Genomic DNA, 18,829 nt, shown 5'->3' on the forward strand with positions numbered 1-18,829 from the left:
TTCAGACATAAAATGGTCATAAAATAGACGTCTTCAAGACGCTGTACGTTAACTGGGATTGAAAATTCCAACACCCCATATTAGCTGTTCCTAGAGTATTGAAATCATTATTGTTGAACTAATAACGCTAAGGAAGACACAATATAATAAAAGACTACAAATACGAAACATCAAACGATATCCATTCAAAATTACATTTCTGTACAAATATTCGAAAAAATTCTTACCATATTAACAACATAAGGAGTCCCTTCTTTAGAAAATTTCATGTCTCACGAAAATTTACACTATCTTCATCGAAAAAAGAATTGTTACAGAAATTCATGATTACTATTCCCTTAAAAATTTGCTCATTTTTAACATATTCTAAATTTAATAATAATTTAATCAAAATTATGATTAAAATTCATGTTTTATAAAACACTAAATTTCTGCGAATGTGATTTTCATTGGAAAACGTCCTTGAGAGAAAGTGCCGATAAAGTCGCTGAGCTTTTCTACTACATCCTCTTGATCATATATGAATGTCTTATTCCACTTCAATATTTGACTTGCAATGCTCCGAATTTAACGACCTTACAAATTCAAATTTTCATTTTTAATTGCTATTCTGAACTGATCTAAATATTTAAAATACTTGTATTGTCTTACTTTGTTTAGTATTGATAAATAATTGTTTACTTCCTTATCACCTTAATTGATGATTGACAAAACATACCACTATAAATTGTGAATTTGTATTTTTATTTAAAAAATTTGTATATTTTTCTTTTCATAGTATGAAATATGGTATGACAATAGATAGAATACTAAAATATTGTATATAAAAAAGGTGTAATGTCAAAAATATGTACATAGTTATTATATTTTATGCTATTTATTCAATATAAAAATGTAACAACTATTTTTTATAATGAACTATTATCCCATAAAACACCAAATAAAGGACTAGCTAATTGTTATGATGAATAGCTCTAATTAATCATAATCGCCATTTCATGACCATCAGACATTTTTCTCTTAATTATGATACATAATAGAAAATCATAAAATTAAAAACGAGATATAAATCTACCTGTTATAAAATTTTTTATTTATTAATTTTTGTAGACCTTTGTTACTTGACTTCATATCTTCATAAGATGTGAATGATAAAAATATAGGTACAATTTGTAACAAAATATTCAGGCACCATTCAGAGACAGGATGAATAATGCAATTGCTAGCGACATTTATTTTTTTACACGAAAGTGTAAAACGACGTCAACAAATAACGTAATTACAATTTTCTATTGAATTAAGTACGTAAAAATTATTTTATTTTGTTTATTTTCAATTACTTTTAATTGATTAAAAATAAGTAAAATAATTACCTACTATTTACATTTTAAAATATATATGCCTCATTATAAAATTAGTTATTTCACAAATTTTAAAAGTATGTTCCGTTTAACGTCACATTTCTCTACCTACAATCGCAATTCACCCTACCCTGTACGTATCATGCTTAAAGAAAAATAGACACCTATTCAAGTATATTAAAAAATATTCTAAATGTAAGGTGGTTTAATAATTATTGTCATTTTAACATCTTTGAAATTAAAAATTATGGAAATTAATTTATCAGTACAATGTTATATCATAAGAGCCCTTGTAAATTAAAATACTTTCAATAAATAGTAATCACCTTTGTTCATTTTAAAATTCAAACATACTAACTACAATGCAAAATAGAATACAGCTATTTTGATATATGTTGTCTTATGAAAAAATGATAAATTTTTAATGATCCACAGTTTTATAAGTATTTCAAAGAAATATAAAATAACATTTGAAATAATTGTTATAATCTTTTTGTAATACTTTTATTTAGAAATATATTTTATGAAGAATGTTTTAAAGTATCAATTGTTTTTCTAAAAGGCTGTATATCTTCTATATAAAGAATTAAAAAAAGTAAAAGAGCGAATATCTATAATATTGCAATTAAATTGTCAAATAAAAAAAATATATAAATGAATATATTTTTTTAATATACCTTTACTGTAAATGTGATATTATGCTAAATATTACGGGAATTCTCACAAAAAAATGCTAATAATCTTGAATTGAACAAGAAAATTTTAGAGAATGTCATCATTATTAATTTTCAGTTGATTGCGAACTTTACTCCAATTTTTAAAATAATAAATAAATAGTTTATATATATAAATTGCGTAGAGCATTTTGTATACACGACAATCTATATTGTAGCACACAATTATGTGTAATTTTATTTCATTCATCATGTATAAATACCTACTTTATTTAAGAAAAAATTCCCGATGAAAGCACATCTTTTTCAATCACTTTATTTTAAATATTTGCATTGAACATGTGCAGTTAGCAGTTAATCATAAAACTGATGCTTCTAATTCATAAATCCTTATATTTTATGTGTCTTCATTTTGCCAAACACTTGTGCAATTGTACGTTTAAGAAATGAAGTAAAAATTTATAAACAATTTCCTGTAGATGTACTTGATTAAATCAAAACGCTACCAATTGATTACAATATACTAAGTGAGTATTTGAAAACCGAAATTACAAGTATCTCTATTGTCATTGATAGTATAAAAGAATTAAATATATAAGCATCTCCATAAATTAAACATTTTCACCTATTGATTTGTTTTTTATATTAACAGAAACAACAGATATTTGAGATTTCAGTCTTCTGTGACTCACTTTATATGTATATATTCAAGTTATATATACAAACATTTGTGTTCTACTATAAATTGAATCAATGTTAATTTGAAAAAAAATGAAAATATTATCTCGTACAAATTGTAATTGAAATAAATTTTCTATAAGATAATTAATTTACAATTATCCTTTTCGTGTATGTATAACCTGATTTCCTTCGATTAGTATACCGAAATCAAACAAAGAAGCTCAAAACTGTAATGGAAACATGCCATTTTGTTACTCATAGACACTGATGAAAAATAAAAAATAATAAAGCCAGTGTAATACTCAATAATATCATTATTTATGATTCAACTAATTCTTTACTATCCTCATTCCATTCAGTGAAGCTTCTCGTTGTGTCTTCCTTGTCATCTTTTTCTGTATCTTGTTCCCCTTCAACATGTTCTTCTTCAATGATCATAACTGACTCTTGAGACTCATCAATGCTGTTACTTTGTTCACTGCATTGTTCATCATATTCCACTATTTCCGTCTGTTCTTCCACATATTGTATCACCTCTTCTACCTGATCAACATTACACTCCTCTAATATCTCTGATTGTTCAACCTGCATTTCTTCATCCATTACTTTTTCCTCAACTTCTTCAACAACCTCTTCCACTATTTCTTCAGTTTCCTCAGTAAGTTCTTGCGATTGATAGGTTTCATATGTTTGTCGATCTGTTTCTTCGTTTCCATGAATGTAAACAATCATACCATCCTCTGTACCTTGCATAACGATTTGTTCATTATCAGAAATATTTAACTGTTGCGGTTGCTGTTGTTGTTCATTTTCCTGCTGCTGATAATTGTCATTATCAATGAGCATAATCATAGGCTGGCCATCAAGTTCATGCGCGTTGTACGTCATCTCGTGAGAAATGTTATTTAACTGCATATCCGGCACAATATATTCCGTCTCACTCGTAGCCATTTCCTGAGATTCTGTTGGAACACTGTCTCCAACGCCCAGAGAAGCTGCTATTCCACTTGCAACGTGACTAAGAGCTTCAGCTTCCGATGATGGCTCCAGCGAAATCGGCGTTATAGATACCGCTTCAGAATCTCGTATATCTTTATGTACGCAATCAAGATGAACTTGCAAATTTGTAGCACGCACGAAGACTTTACCACAATGAGTGCATCGATGACCTTTCTCCTTTCCATCTGATAGATTTCCATGGCCAGTGTTAATTTCGTGCGTTGTCAATTCAGTAACGTCTTTAAACGTTTGTGAACATTGCATACATTGAATTTCTTCTGCTACTGACGAATGTTGGCGTGAAGTTGGACGATGATTGTGATTTATTTGATGTCTTACTAGAAGGGTCTCTGAAAGTGCTACATACGAACAGGCCTGGCATTTCGGGAAACACATGCTTTTTGGGGGAGGCACATTATGTTTCGTGTAAAGGTGATACATCAAAATATTTCGTTTTGTCGCTTTATAACCACAATGCTCACAAACTCTCGGATCAAATTTTTCTTCGTGCACATCTTGCATATGTCTTCTATACATATAATAATTTGTATATTCCTCTTCTATATCGCATTTGTTGCATTTCCAAGGACCAGTTTCACCGCCATCGACACATCCATTGCTTTTTGATTCGTTCTCTTCACCATTATTGCTTGACATCAAATGATCAGACTTTAGAACTACATAGGAAACCTTCGTTTTGCCGGCTGAATTGCTATCTGAGGATTTAGCTTCCTTTTGCATTATCTTCAGCCGTATGTTCTTATTATTTTTCACTAAGTGAGGATATTTTTTCAATACTTCTCGAATAATTTTCGCATGATTGGTTATTGAATCTTCGGAATTTGCTTTGTAAGATGATTTTCCTTTGTCCATATTCTCTTTTTCTTCAAGATCAAATCGTACTCTTTTCGATGGCGAAGGTTGCGATTCTTGACCTCGCTGGAAACATCTGGCTACAGACCAATCATCATCCGAATTCATTTCTTTGAGACTTTTCTCATTCATATGACCGTCATCATCTTCATCTTCAGTTGTATCATTTTTACTATCTCCATCCGGTGAGCATTTACCAGTAGGCGAACTTTCTCTTTTATACGTGTCTGGAGCTTGCACAATAGGTTTTGTATTATAAGTAATATCGTCAAATGATGAAAACACACCAAGCGCAAATTCCTCGGCTTCAGGGAGATCGAACCGAGAAGGTCCTGGAGTCACCTCTGTAGGTCTATTTGTCGAGGACATTCCATGGAATGTTCGCATTTCGTAGTTAAGTGGCGATGTAGATTGCGATGCATCTAACTTCCTTTTCCAGATAGGAAGTCTAAAACAAGAGAAAAGTGCGCACTTCTCGTAGAACAATATTAATTTATTATATAGAAATCATAGTAGCTAAGATGTAAAGGAAACATATGATGGAATTTATGTTCATAGAATCAATATACGAACAGTACACTTACTTTCTACCAGGTAAGGGCTGATTTGAAAGTGCTGGTGATGAAGTAGAAGTAGTTGTTGGTTTCGTACTAGATGTAGAAGGCTTTGAAACTGCTATTACTGGTTTTGTATTGCACTTTGTTGGCTGCTCATTCTGTAAAGATGCTGTATTAAACTGTGCATCAAGCAACTTAGTTAAAACAGTCATATTCATTTTCTGTGCAGTACGATACAGAGCATGTTGCTCAGAGGTCCAGTATTCCAACTGCCCAGTATACATAAAACTAAAAATATTATTATGTGTATGTATTATTTACTTAAAAATTAGAAGTGTATTTTCGATTCAAAAGCTTTATTTCAAAATACCTTATAATAGATTTCACGCATTCATATGGCATGTCTGGAGGCATAATAATGACTCCATCAAAATTTTCGTCTTTCTCTCGTTGCTCACGTTCTAATTGCATAAAATAATCGGTGCATGTTGTTATGACTAAACGGTGAGCCTGAAACGTTTATGAAATACTTCTTTTACTGCAATATTACATAATGAAGAAAAGATAAATATATAATTAATATATATCTGTACATAAAATGTTCAGCTACAGTTAGGGATGCATTATATAGCAGTGGCTATAACAACCACTGCTTTTGTCAAACACTTATAATTAACAAAATAAGGTTCAAACATAAATCTTTATTTTATTTTGATGCTTAGAATTATTCTTTAAATTTTCCCCAACTTTAATTAAACACCCTGTACAGCTGCTGTCATAAATAAATATGATTATTACCTGAACTGTAATATCACTAGTGGGAAATTTAATAGTAAGATCAAGTAATTCTTCTTCAAAATAAAGTTGTTGAAGCCGCTGAAGGAAAAAAGTTCCCCAGTTATCTACCTTCACTTGTTTTAATCCCCGAGATGGGACTTGTTTTTCTTGGTTTGCTATTTCCATTGCTCACCTGTACATATTACAAATAAATCTAAAACATATCTTTCAGTCTTTCTATGATTATTTAATTTATATTATTTGTTTATGTGCACTTTAATGAAAGAGGAAAAATGAAGTGTATGAATGCAAATGTTATAATCCATTTCTTGTTAGCTATTCTTTCTTTTTTAGGAAAACTTTTTAATATTTTAAAAATTTTGTACATTTAATAAGTTAATTATATCTAGATCTATTTTTAATTATTAATTAAAATACAAGCATTATTAAAAATGTAAAAAAGAGCTGTATCTATACTATTTAATACTATTATATCGCTAGAAAGTAACATAGTTTCTTTTCACATATAAAATGATAGTCATTAAATAAAAAAGCCCAAAAATATTAAACCAATGAATTTAATGTTACAATAAAACATATATACTATACTATTTGTAACTAGTGAACGAAAGAAAATATCACTGTGCAAGTATCATTTGCAAAACCAATAAAAGTACATAAGTTTGTTAATAGTATTATTGTTGACGTTGCAACATATTTTCTTACCAGATGAAAGCAATTTCAACTATTAATTATACTTAATTATATTCATAGTCCAAGTGGGTCAAATTCTGTAATAAAAAAGAAAAATATACATGTATGACAAATTTAGTCTTTCTAATTACATATGAAACTAACGATTCAATATTTCTCTTTCGAATTAAATTACTTTCAGTAAATAAAATTCAATGATTAATTACAAAGTAATATTATATTATGCAGAAAAAAGATTATTTACATACTAAATATAATTCTACAGATTAAAGTACATTAATTGTCGTTCCTAAAAAATGCCTTCGCACTTGTGACTTGAGGAGGAAATCCATGTCAAAAATGAAATTATATTTCAATATATCAATCACTAATTATTTAAGCTGACTACTTTCTATAAATCAGAAGTGTTATATCTAAGAGAATAATGACAATGTATTAAGCAAGGTCCATTGACATAAGAATATGGTTCTGAAACTTACTGGTAAGAATTAATGGAGTACAACACCATTAAATTCTCATAAAAGCGTACGCTACATACACATTGCTAAAATTGTTTTGAAATTTGTTTAGACCTAAACATTGCACAGAGAACAGTGCTTTACAAACGAAAATGAGTTAAAGGACTTCTGACAAAGCTATCAGTGCATACTTGATGAAACGCTGAGGAACGGAAATCTAATAAAGATGCATATTTCCCTTTCACGATCAACGCTGACCGTATTAATAGTTATTTCAAATATGTACAAATTCAAAATACCCTGTGGATGTATTGCACATACCTATTTAACAATATTTCAATGGTTCTCTCAGCTCCATCTCTTATAAATTTCTTTAGTACACAAGTAATATTGAACATTCCATTGTGTATCACAACTCACAGATGGAGTTATACGTATCGACAATGAAGCAATACTGTTCATGCAAAAACGCCTTTAAACGTACGCATTTAAATTGTACAAGGTGTCTCCGAACTGGCGATATATTTACGAAAATGTGATGGTTCCAGAAAGTACAAAAATAAAATTCTTTAATATCGCGCTTCGTTTTATAGAAAATTTAGATTAACCGAGTGCAAGTGCACCAAAGTATAAGTTTGGGCACTTTGTAAAGGAAATATTCGTTTTTAGAGAAATATCTTCGTCTGTGATCAAACGAAAAGCGTTTTGTTTTATTTGTTCGTGTATTTCAAATACTTAGTACTGTATTTCCATGGATTCATAGACCATTAAAATCCAAATTCAATATTCTCAAAAACGAAAGTGATGTTACTTTAATTTTATTTTGTTTTTGATTTATTTTTTATGTAATATCTTCACCGTTTCGCTTATCATCGATTTTGGAACACCTTGTATATGTAAATATACAAACATAAATACTTAACTGTATTTTTTCGATTTTATCAGTTAATTTTATTCATCTAAAAATAATTAAATTCTTAAATCAATTCTTCATAAAAGTTGAAAAATGAACATTAAAGCAATATTTTTTGTATAAGGTTTTCATAAAGCTATTCAAAATTTGCTTAGTATACATCCTAGGGAATTTTCACTTGCAGAATATTTCATGTACGAAACTGTTCGAAACTCTTCGAAACTATGTCAGGATAATAAGAATGTGTGCACTCGTTTTTACGAATTGGCAAAGAATGCAAAGGGTTAAAAGCTCTCACAGATCGACGCGAAACATTCGCAAAGGCAACGAATTCGCAACGAATTGAGAAAACAAACATACAAATTAATATCGATGCGAAGAAAATGAATGTCAGAATTCGGCTATATGTATCGCTAATATACAAATAACATGTATGAATCACAGTGTTACTGATATTCATCGATGATTAAATACGAAATACTTCCTATGGAGTGCATCAACAGTACTTCTGTAAAAGGGGTAGCCACATGTATGCAATTTAAAAACTGTCGACAAATGCGAGCATTTTTCTATTATTACTTTTTAACGTGTGGTTACATTTCTTCAAATCCTTGCAACTTTTAAAAATGGAGAATGCGATGTTTAACTGTAATCGAAATTGCCTTTGATAAAAAGTGGTACAAATGTTATATTTCTTCATGTGTAAGTATTTTACTGATTTCAAAATTTGTACATAACATGGAAGAATGCTCTTCTTACGTTAATAAATTTTTATCGAGCAGGTTCCATATGATGATGCGGTTGAATTTCAAGACCATCTTACTTGTAATAGTAGTTGCAGCATTGAGTTCAATATTGACATCGTGGAATTATTGTGGCAGTCCACCTTTTTTTAAAAGTACTGAATGGAAAACAAAATTTCAACACAAAGTATGTATACATTATATTTATTAAATATTAACTATATACAATCATATATCATTCATATATCATTCATATTTTATGCTATTAGTAATATTAATACATAGAATAAAACACCTTTATAATGATAGTATTTACATATTATTTTTTAAATTTTATAAAGGATCGACAAAACTTAGAGACTGGCTATCAAGAAATAGATTGTCACATAAATGGTGATTATTCTATTGGATGTCGTAAAGAAGGAGATGAAGTTTACATACCATTTTCATTCATTCATAAATACTTTGAGGTAAGTATTGATGTAAATACTTTATTTGAGTATGTAATAAATTCATGATTTTACAATATTACAGATTTATGGAAAGTTAGCAACCTATGATGGTTTGGAAAGGTTTGAATGGCTGCATAGTTACTCAAGAATTGTAAATCCAAAGGGAAAATATGATCCTCGTGGTGTATTTATGACTTTTGAGAATTACAATGTTGAAGTTCGAGATCGTGTGAAATGTGTCAGTGGAAATGATGGAGTACCAATATCTACTCAGTGGGAGAGTCAAGGATACTATTATCCTACTCAAATTGCTCAATTTGGACTATCCCATTATAGTAAAAATTTAACAGAACCAGAACCTCGTAGAAAAATTATTGAGGATTCTGACAAAATTAAACGGGAATGGATTATACCTCAGGGATCCATAATATCTAGAGTATTTGATAAACATGCTAACAGTCATGTAATGAAATTTGCTACACCAGAAACCAGTACGTCTGGAATTACTTTAAAGTTAGACCATGTATTGGATTTTGTATTAAAATGGGACTTCAACATTAAAGATAATGGTAGCATCATGGTTACACTACAATCTAGAGAAAAGAAAGAAATATATTATCTTCACTATATTCCTAGTAGTATAGTTTTACATACATACAACAACCACATCTACTATGGAATTGGTCAAATCAGCCATCAGTGGAGAAGATTTACTAGAGACTTAGTTATTGACTTACAAAAAGGTTTATACTTAAATGACAAAAATAAGAAGAAATTATCTCGTTCTAAGTTAAAGGTAATGTATAAACATTAAAATTTAAAAAAACATTAATATTTCAAATAACATGAAAAACTAAATCAGTATTTGAATTAAATAGTTATTATAAAAGTTTGAAGTACAAACTTATAACACCGCTTTGTTCTTTTCTAATAATATTCTGTTTATTACAGGTAGTAAAGATAACTTTGTATGGATCTGGAATGATTGATAATGTCACTTTATCTACAAGTGAACACATGGAGCACTTTTATGATGCAGCAAAATGGTTTGTAGCCAATCAGAATATTAGTTCTGGTGGTTGGGCAAATCCTGTTAGAAGAAAAGTAGCTCCTGGAATGGCTACTCTTGAACCTGGATGGTATTTTATTTCTCTTTCAATAAATTGTACATTTCACAGTAATTAAGTACAAAAATATGTGAATATATTAAATGACTTTATAGGTATTCTAGTATGGGCCAAGGACACGCTATTTCCGTATTAGCACGAGCGTATTATCATTCCAATGAAGAAAAGTATCTGCAAGCTGCGGTTAGAGGTTTGCAACCTTTTAGATTGTCCTCTAGCAAAGGAGGAGTAGCTGCTGTATTTTTAGGTAAATACGTATGGTATGAAGAATATCCTACAACACCCTCCTCCTTCATACTCAATGGATTTATTTATTCATTAATTGGTTTATATGATTTAAAAAGCATAGCAACAGATAAGGATGCAGAAGAAGCATCCCGCCTATTTAATCAGGGTATGACATCGCTAAAAAATATGTTAACTTTGTATGATACGGGCTCTGGTACTACATACGATTTACGCCACTTTACATTGAAAACGGCTCCAAATTTAGCTAGGTGGGACTATCATTCTACTCATGTTAATCAGCTTCTTCTTCTAAATTCAATTGATAATGATCCAATCTTTACTACTACGGCAGAACGGTGGATAGGTTATATGAATGGTAAGAGAGCCGCGCACAATTAATTTTTTTTATTTTCAATAACTGACTGACTTGCATTTACCTGTTTGTTTTTATTTTACAAATGTTTATATCATTCCTTTTTTCTTGTTTTGTATTATACGTTTTGTACATAATTTCAAATAATCAAAAAATAAAGTGGACCAAAATATATTTACCAGTTTGATTATTATAAATTATTATTGATATTGTTAAAAAATATTGTTAGAACAAACAAAAAAAGGGTGTTTTACTGTAACACAATAAAGATTGTAATACTGTGTGATTCAATAACAATAATTGCTATTTATTGTTAAATTAAAAAAAAATGTTTATCTTAATCAAAGGCAATGTGAATTGTAATATTATTTTTTAATAATTTAAAACCCATACTTCAGGAAGAATCATACCCATATAGGCCTTAATAGAATGTGTAATTAAAATTAAAATAAATAGAATAAGAACAGTAGTGTAATTTCCATAATTGTAACATCTATATAAATTTAGTATTTAAGTAATTAAAAGTTTAATTATGTTAAAAACATGTTATTTCTGTATTCAAAATAGTTTTGGCAATAGTTTTTATTCATTACCTTTTCTTTATTTAGAGCAGAAAATATACTTTGAATGTTAAAAAAGGATAAATGAATTTCACCTAAGCGATAATATAACATTCTTCTGGACAGATATGAACTTACTTTTATATAATTGTAACTTACTACTACGTAATCCTTTTAACATATGTTAATAACGTTAACTTTATGTACAACTGATTATTTAAATTATGAATTAATCATACATACATACATTTCATGGAATGCAATAAAAATAAGATATCTTTTATATTGTATGTATTATTTGATCATTGTATATACAATAATATAGTATATGCTAGTTAATATTGCTGTTTCAATGAACATGATCAAATATGATGTATTCCTAAACCTATAATTTCTCAATGACAAAAATTCACTATACTACTTGCAGTGTTTATAATTTTAGAGTTGTATATTGGTATCATTAATAACTAGCTCATTCGTATCCATAACATAACGAAATGTGTTTTCGCGGTTTATAGTGTTTGTTTTTTTTTCTTATAGTACACGGAAGAATGAGATTTGATATATGAGTGATTATGACTGCAAATGTTTAATAAGTTTTAACAAAAAATTTGTTAAAGCATTAAGTGTATATAAACACTGAATTCACAAAGGAGAACTTTATTACGTATAAGTTACACGGAAGGTGTTATTCTTCAGAATTTTTTATATTTTATTATATCTTGTGTTGTTGATAAAACGCATAAGCATAAGAAATGGAAATATTTTGTGTTTATTTACGTCTTAGTTCAAAGTAAATCAATTTTAGAATTAGTTGAAAAAATGAGTGGTGGAGTAGTCCCCAGTAAATCAACAGTTTACATTTCAAATTTACCGTTCTCTTTAACGAACAATGATATACATCAACTATTGCAGACTTATGGAAAAATTGTAAAGTAAGTTATGAGAATTTTAATTAAATGTACGTGATAAAATCTATATTGTTGAGTTTTATCTTTGTATATTCCATATAACCTTAAATCCTACCCAGTTTTAATATTATACAATAACTATTGAATATGAGGAGTAGAAACTTGGTTTAATTAATTTTAGTACTTCTTACGTTCTATTTTATTTAACATTTTAATGATTATATAGTGTTTAACATATTTCTATGATTAAAAGTTTAAATGACAACTGTCATTTTTTAATTTCAACTGCAACTCATTTAGTTTTTGATAAATTGTTATTTTCCCAATTTTCTGCATTTACAGAGTCACTGTAATGAAGGATAAAATTACACGACGCAGTCGTGGTGTTGCATTTGTATTATTCCTTACTCCAGAAGAAGCTCTTGCCTGTGCTCAAAATTTGAATAACACAGAGGTAAATTTCTCTGTTCTTTTATGAGATAATATTTTGTATTATTCATTTTGTATATATTATATTTTAATAGATAGGTGGTCGTACAATAAAAAGTTCCATAGCAGTAGATAATGGTCGAAGTACTGAATTTATACGCAGAAAAGACTATCCAGATAAATCTCAGTGTTATGAATGTGGAGAAGAGGGACATTTATCTTATAATTGCAGAAATAATACATTAGGCCCTAGAAATCCACCATTAAAAAAGATTCGAACCAGAAAGAAACTTAAAGCTAGCAGTAGCAATGGTACATGTGACTTTAATAGGAATAGTGATGATGAATTAGTAGATGATAACTGGGAAGAAGAAGTAGAAACATTGAGTGCTGCTATTGCATTGGAGGTAATGTATATTTTATTAGATATAATGAAAAGTATGTTCAAATACTTCATCAATTTTTATGCTATAGCAAAAGCAAAAGGAACTAGAAAATAGTCAGAGATCAGGAACTAAAGGATATGATGAAGAGAAACGACAAATACAGAAACCAGTGAAGCGATACAAGAAAAATGAATATTTTAGTGATGAAGAAGATTTCAGTGAATAATAGATTTTCCAGAGAATAATAGATTTTCCAGAAAGGCTCATAAATACAATGAAATAATATGAACAAAATGATACTGTTACTGGAAAATTGTAAAATAATAACGAACATTTTCCGTTAATTCTGTAAAATATTATTGTGTATATAGATTTTAACAAATATAATTTATACGTGCATATAAATTGTAATAACTTTTCAATGTACAAAAATTTTAGAGCAAATATATATTTTCGATAAAAAATTAATAAGTTTTTGAAAGTAAGTAATAAATACTAGATAGAATAAAAAATGTCACATACGCTATACATATCTTTGCTAGGAAAAGTTGACTCTTAAGAAACTATTTAAAGGTTATTAAAAGAATTTGCTTACTTAGTTTTGCAAATACATTGTTTAGATGTATAAATATTTGAAATGTTTTAGATTGTTTAAATGTTGTTAAGCATAGATAAAAAATGAAAAAAATATCAATTGCACTTAGTGAGAGCAAATGATTTTAAAACATAACCTCATGATGCGATAAAATGTAATTTACAATAGTCATGTCAAATATGTGAATACTTGTGTAACAATGTCAGGTTTAGGATTAATAAGTACCTACACTTCTGATACTGAAGATGAAGAAATCGATAGAGATAATCATGACAAACCCAATGAAGTTCCTAACCGGTATCTGTCATATTAACTTTTAATTATATTTTACAAATTTCTTTAAGTATTTAATACTTATAGTACATTTTTATCAACCTTCAAATACGTTTGAAAAAAATTTTTTCTATAATGTATATATAATTTTCTATGTGTAATTCTAATGAAATGTGTATACAAAAATAATATCAATTTAAAATTATTAGAACTTATATTTTAGAATTATTGAGCTGCTTTCTAAACCGTTTTAATATATATATTTAATATATATATTTTAATATATATATTTTTTAATAAATACTGTATGTATAAGTATTTTCAAAAGATTTATATTCAGAAGAAAAACGTAAGAATTATATCAAACGTGCCTAATGCCAATACAGATATCCAAAATATTGAATTTTTTGTATAATAGTTTACCTTTACCTGGAAGTATTGCAACATGGAAAGGTGTTCCACACCATGAAGAAATTAAAGATGATCCGTGCCAACATGAAGGACGGGTAAGAAGCTTTAAGCATGAGCGCGGTAACTGGGCAACTTTGGTTTACATTGACTGTTAGTATTTTAGAAAAAAATAATATTGTTTCGTTTACTTGCCTAAAACTTGTAATTATGTTAAATTGCAGACACACCTAGTGAATCTATGCTGTCATGGATGATTTCAATAATGGAAGAGATGCCAGTCAAATGTAACATATTTTCTGAACAGTTTCATATTAGTATAACAAGAACTCTAATATTGAAATTTCATTGGATTGAACCATTCGTAAATGAAATTAAAAAATTGTGTGATCAGACAGACCAATTTCCTTTAGAACTTTTAAATATAAAAGTATACTGTAATGAAGAAAAATCACGTACATTTCTTGGAATTGAATGTATTGACTCTAACAGAACTCTTACTCACTTTGTGAAGGATCTTAATAATATTCTTTCTGAATATGAGTTGCCACCCTTTTATGAGGTAAATTGTTAATTTGTAAGTTTTTTAGTTATGTTAAAATTGTACAATTATTTCTATTTGTTCTGTTGCAGGACTCTTCTTATCATATCAGTTTCTTATGGTGTCTTGGCAATGAAAGTATAAAATTTAATGATTGTACGTCTTTACTGACCATTAAGTTAAATCAATTTCTAGCTGAACATGCAGAAGACAGGTATGTACATGTTAACAAAATACATCTTAAGACAGGAAATAAGTTGTATGCATTTAAATTAAGATAACGCATATTACTTTCCATCATGTATCGAATGTAATATAATATCAAATAAATCTATTTTCTATTATGTAACAAAAACTCTCTGCGTCAAAGCTTGCAGTATAGAGATATAGTGTTGTGAAATATCCAGCCGTAGCTAAAAGTTTAAAAATATAACGTATATAAACTAAACTGATGTAATCAAAATATGTAATGAAATTAAAATTTCTTTATCTATATACTTATTTTCAGTTTAAAGAACATGATTCACTATAATCTCTATGAGGTGTATTACAAATGAACATATAAATAAGGTTAAATTTTGCAAAAGACGTTATTAGGAAAGTTGAAAAAGTTTAATATTGAATCACGTGGTACTGTACATCTTTTACAATTCATTTTCATATAAATAATTTTCCAATAGTTAATTAAGACTTTAAAACAGCCAGTGCTTCTGTGAATTTTAAACCTTCTAAAATATAAGCTAAATTCTCCATAGATGCATCCATATCTTCTTCCGCCCAAATTTCTAGCATATTCTTGCATTGTTCGTATGGTGTTGGTTTTCCTTGGAAAAATGCGATCTGAAAAGCATAATTGTAGAATTATTGTTAGCATTTATCTATTACCTAATGGTGTTGACATTGTCGCATTATTTACTTCGTCACTCGTATAACCAAGTTTAGTTGCTAATTTCTTCCAATCACTTTTCAAAATTTCTGACAATTTTGCAACCATTTCAGGTGTGACTTTTGTTAATTTTCGTGCTTTTGTATCTGTGTTTTCGGATTCAACCTGTTCACTTTCTTGTTTTAATACATCTTCGTTAAATTCTTGATCGTTCGCTTCTGGTGGCGGTGTTTCTTCAGTTTCTAACTTCATATCGGACTGCGTTTGCTGGAATAATTATTAGATAATTCATTTAAAAAATTATATAACAAGAGAATGACATAATTTAATAAAGTAAAAATGTTATAATTACTGGACGATCTTTAGCAATTTTTTTAATCATCGTCTCAAGATATTCAGGAAGTTTATTAATAGGATAATTTCCATGAACAAAAAAGTGGGGACTACGTCTAGCTAATAATCTTAGTGCTCTCCAACCAAAGTTTCCGTCATTTACTTTCCTGCAATACATATCAAAAAATCAATCATTTAAAGTTTCGTAACTCATAGAAGAACAAACAATATAGTTACTTGTACTCGTCTTCGACCATTGCATTAGGATCTAATTGCATTATGGCTTCTTCAAAGTACGTTTCTAAAGATGGAAGGAAATCCCTGTCTTTGGATTTACATGCTTCCAGATTATTGGGACATAAATTCCATAATTTTGTGAGCTCTGGACTATAAAATAAATCAATTCAATTAACTTTTTAATTAATACTTACGTCAATATATTATAATATGTACAAAATAAAATGTTATTTACTTTCCCATGTGATATTTTCCTACTGCTTGAGCATCCCTAATAACATCTCCGATTCTACGCCTTGGCCTTTTTGGTTTCTTTAAATCCTCTATATCGGTTGCAGAATCAAGAGCTGGCTTTTTAAATGGTGGACAGCCTTCATTCTTCCATGCATTCCAATGTTCTTCCCGTTTCAGTATATTTTTTACAGTTTCGGCAAATGTTGGACCATCAGGAGGCGTTTCCATTAGTAACATATAAACTTGTTCCGTAGTGGCTTTTACCCAATCTATTTGGTCAGGCTTCAGCTCATGTGTTTCACTTAAAAATTACAAAAGTTATTGAGTCTCTGTGGCATATATAACTCAAAAACTATTTAAGAAAAGCAGACCTTGTCTCATAGCCACTGGCAAGGAAGCTTTGGAAAACAAACATAGTTTTATAGCTTTCAAAAATTATTTTACTAGAGTTTCATTAAAAATGTGCAATTCTATGAAGAGGAATTGTGAATATAGTTGTAATAAAATACAAATATATAAAAAGTGTATATTCACTGCTGATACTTACGCTTTAAATTTTACAGTGCTATTAAGATACTGGAAAAGAATGAGAAACTGCAACAATACATATCGTCTAAAATTTGAGTCAGATAACTGTAGTTCCAATAGTTTCTGGTTTGTTAGATATTTTGCAAAATAAGGAGTTTCCTTATGTGACCCTTCCATTGAAGAATCAATTTTGATAGAACTTGAGGGATAACTGCGTTGTTCTTCTAATTTAAATGATGAAAATGCTGAGAGAACGCTTGAAGCATGCTGGAAATATAAATAAATGCTTTATATTTGTAATGAAGTATTTTAAATTTTGTTCAATAAGTTCAACTTACAGTTGAAAATACTTTCCAGTGCATTTTCTGGTATAACTGATTTGGATTTCTAAAAAAATCTTGTAGCGCCCAAAATTTTCTATATAAATTATAGTCAATTGGAACTTTAGCCTCTGACTTATCGTCATCTTTGGTTATTTGTTCTAAGTCATCTCCCTCTAATTTCTCAGAACCAAACTCTGTATGATTTTCCAAATTAAACTCACTGACAATATTTAGACCAGATCTCTCAGAGAATGGGAAAAATTTGGCTAAGAATAATAGAATTCTTCCACAAAATACAGTCTGTTGTGATCTAGATAATCTTCTAAGTAAGTCATTGCACATCCTTAGTAAATTATTTTTACAAGCACTAAAGAACAAATCCTCTTTCCACACTACGACATTATTTTCGACAAAGGTAAACAGTTGTTCGCATCTATCAAGTGTCATAGAATCAAATATGTCGCCAAGTAACATCACTGGCATACTTGCTGTTGCTAAGTCTTTTCTACATAATTCAATACAGAATGTAATGTAAGTTTCAAGTAGCTGTACATTGCTCTGTACATTCTCAGATAAAATAACAAGCAATGTATCCCTTAGAGCTTGATCGATTGCTGCTTTTCTGTCACCATCATTTATACATCGTTCAACACATTTCTTTTGAAACGTTTGTACATCTGGCACTTTGAAACACTGTTGCAAATAATCCTGAAAAAGAGTAACTTTGAAGATATAAGCCGCATAACCTAAAAATAATCGTCGATCGGAGTAATTTATGTATGTCACTCTTACACTATATTCTTTCCGTAGAACCTCGAACGTAGCCATAACGAATAATGGATTTATTTAAATTTTTATGGATAAACGTAGTTTTGTTTCACTACATATCACTCACGATGCAACTACATATGTATCAACAAAACTTGGAAGCTTTAACCTTGTTTAATCTTTCATATCAAATGAAGTTTGTTCAGTATGCGACTTACTAGTGTTTCATTCTTGCCACTACATCGGCTATAAAATACTGAACAAGCTTGAAAGAATTTACAAGGCGGGAAAGATAAAAGCTGGTAGATAGGTAAGTGATTGAAAACAAGTTTCATTCTGTTTGTTAAGTTTTATTAAGTTTATAATAAATAAGTTATAGTCTAGAAAATATTGTTTAATAAAATAATAAAATCTGAAATTATTATGAATTTGAAATGTCAGCTTACATCAGATCTTAAATTTCTTTGAACTTATATCTTTGAAAAAT

At 29.0% G+C, this 18,829-nt stretch overlaps 4 protein-coding genes across 10 annotated transcripts; 2 read left to right on the top strand and 2 right to left on the bottom strand.

The window, feature by feature from the left end:
• Positions 1-2,325: 2,325 nt before the first annotated feature.
• Positions 2,326-7,527, bottom strand: Cp190 (centrosome-associated zinc finger protein CP190). 2 transcript variants are annotated; one of them, XM_076387542.1, is made up of 6 exons: positions 7,416-7,527; positions 6,649-6,713; positions 5,944-6,115; positions 5,516-5,655; positions 5,173-5,433; positions 2,326-5,036 (listed from the first exon to the last, which is right to left on the bottom strand). In XM_076387542.1, exons 3-6 carry the CDS (start codon positions 6,106-6,108, stop codon positions 3,035-3,037), a joined length of 2,568 nt encoding a protein of 855 aa, XP_076243657.1. In that variant the 5' UTR covers positions 6,109-6,115; positions 6,649-6,713; positions 7,416-7,527; the 3' UTR covers positions 2,326-3,034. The 2 variants fall into 2 exon arrangements, with proteins under 2 accessions (XP_076243657.1, XP_076243659.1); XM_076387544.1 differs by lacking the exon at positions 7,416-7,527 and adding an exon at positions 7,116-7,356.
• Positions 7,528-8,225: 698 nt separating this feature from the next.
• On the top strand, positions 8,226-11,344 carry Hsepi (D-glucuronyl C5-epimerase). Its single transcript, XM_076386679.1, has 6 exons — positions 8,226-8,709; positions 8,790-8,937; positions 9,092-9,220; positions 9,285-9,998; positions 10,154-10,341; positions 10,425-11,344. The coding sequence occupies exons 2-6, from the start codon at positions 8,797-8,799 to the stop codon at positions 10,954-10,956; spliced, it is 1,704 nt and encodes a 567-aa protein (XP_076242794.1). The 5' UTR covers positions 8,226-8,709; positions 8,790-8,796; the 3' UTR covers positions 10,957-11,344.
• A 646-nt stretch (positions 11,345-11,990) lies between these two features.
• LOC143184742 (zinc finger CCHC-type and RNA-binding motif-containing protein 1) lies at positions 11,991-15,668 on the top strand. Of its 5 annotated transcripts, none has more exons than XM_076387201.1 (5): positions 11,991-12,425; positions 12,744-12,855; positions 12,926-13,237; positions 14,503-14,645; positions 14,717-14,857. In XM_076387201.1, exons 1-4 carry the CDS (start codon positions 12,313-12,315, stop codon positions 14,551-14,553), a joined length of 588 nt encoding a protein of 195 aa, XP_076243316.1. In that variant the 5' UTR covers positions 11,991-12,312; the 3' UTR covers positions 14,554-14,645; positions 14,717-14,857. The 5 variants fall into 5 exon arrangements, with proteins under 5 accessions (XP_076243316.1, XP_076243318.1, XP_076243315.1 ...); XM_076387203.1 differs by having other exon boundaries at positions 14,503-14,590; positions 14,717-14,851; XM_076387200.1 differs by lacking the exon at positions 14,717-14,857 and adding an exon at positions 13,305-13,697 and having other exon boundaries at positions 11,997-12,425; positions 14,503-14,623.
• Positions 15,669-15,717: 49 nt separating this feature from the next.
• Positions 15,718-18,509, bottom strand: Hpr1 (THO complex 1-like protein Hpr1). 2 transcript variants are annotated; one of them, XM_076387196.1, is made up of 9 exons: positions 18,367-18,509; positions 17,590-18,282; positions 17,271-17,518; positions 17,095-17,121; positions 16,725-17,024; positions 16,490-16,639; positions 16,272-16,419; positions 15,950-16,186; positions 15,718-15,873 (listed from the first exon to the last, which is right to left on the bottom strand). In XM_076387196.1, the coding sequence occupies exons 1-9, from the start codon at positions 18,400-18,402 to the stop codon at positions 15,718-15,720; spliced, it is 1,995 nt and encodes a 664-aa protein (XP_076243311.1). In that variant the 5' UTR covers positions 18,403-18,509. The 2 variants fall into 2 exon arrangements, with proteins under 2 accessions (XP_076243311.1, XP_076243312.1); XM_076387197.1 differs by lacking the exon at positions 17,095-17,121.
• Positions 18,510-18,829: the final 320 nt, after the last annotated feature.

This window comes from Calliopsis andreniformis, chromosome 10 (assembly GCF_051401765.1).
Source record: "Calliopsis andreniformis isolate RMS-2024a chromosome 10, iyCalAndr_principal, whole genome shotgun sequence".
NCBI lineage: Eukaryota > Metazoa > Arthropoda > Insecta > Hymenoptera > Andrenidae > Calliopsis > Calliopsis andreniformis.

Excerpts from the sequence above, each read along its gene's own strand:
- Hsepi (XM_076386679.1), top strand. The coding sequence starts at position 8,797 with ATGATGATGCGGTTGAATTTCAAGACCATCTTACTTGTAATAGTAGTT. Across the intron at positions 8,938-9,091 it reads AAACAAAATTTCAACACAAA|GATCGACAAAACTTAGAGAC; the intron begins GTATGTATACAT and ends AATTTTATAAAG. Across the intron at positions 9,999-10,153 it reads TATCTCGTTCTAAGTTAAAG|GTAGTAAAGATAACTTTGTA; the intron begins GTAATGTATAAA and ends TGTTTATTACAG.
- Hpr1 (XM_076387196.1), bottom strand. The coding sequence starts at position 18,402 with ATGGCTACGTTCGAGGTTCTACGGAAAGAATATAGT. Across the intron at positions 17,519-17,589 it reads ACTGGAAAGTATTTTCAACT|CATGCTTCAAGCGTTCTCTC; the intron begins GTAAGTTGAACT and ends TTATATTTCCAG. Across the intron at positions 16,640-16,724 it reads GGAAAATATCACATGGGAAA|TCCAGAGCTCACAAAATTAT; the intron begins GTAAATAACATT and ends TTTATTTTATAG.
- Cp190 (XM_076387542.1), bottom strand. The coding sequence starts at position 6,108 with ATGGAAATAGCAAACCAAGAAAAACAAGTCCCATCTCGGGGATTAAAA. Across the intron at positions 5,434-5,515 it reads TGCGTGAAATCTATTATAAG|TTTTATGTATACTGGGCAGT; the intron begins GTATTTTGAAAT and ends TAATATTTTTAG. Across the intron at positions 5,037-5,172 it reads CAGCCCTTACCTGGTAGAAA|ACTTCCTATCTGGAAAAGGA; the intron begins GTAAGTGTACTG and ends CTCTTGTTTTAG.
- LOC143184742 (XM_076387198.1), top strand. The coding sequence starts at position 14,011 with ATGTCAGGTTTAGGATTAATAAGTACCTACACTTCTGATACTGAAGAT. Across the intron at positions 14,646-14,716 it reads AACTTTGGTTTACATTGACT|ACACACCTAGTGAATCTATG; the intron begins GTTAGTATTTTA and ends GTTAAATTGCAG. Across the intron at positions 15,055-15,125 it reads AGTTGCCACCCTTTTATGAG|GACTCTTCTTATCATATCAG; the intron begins GTAAATTGTTAA and ends GTTCTGTTGCAG.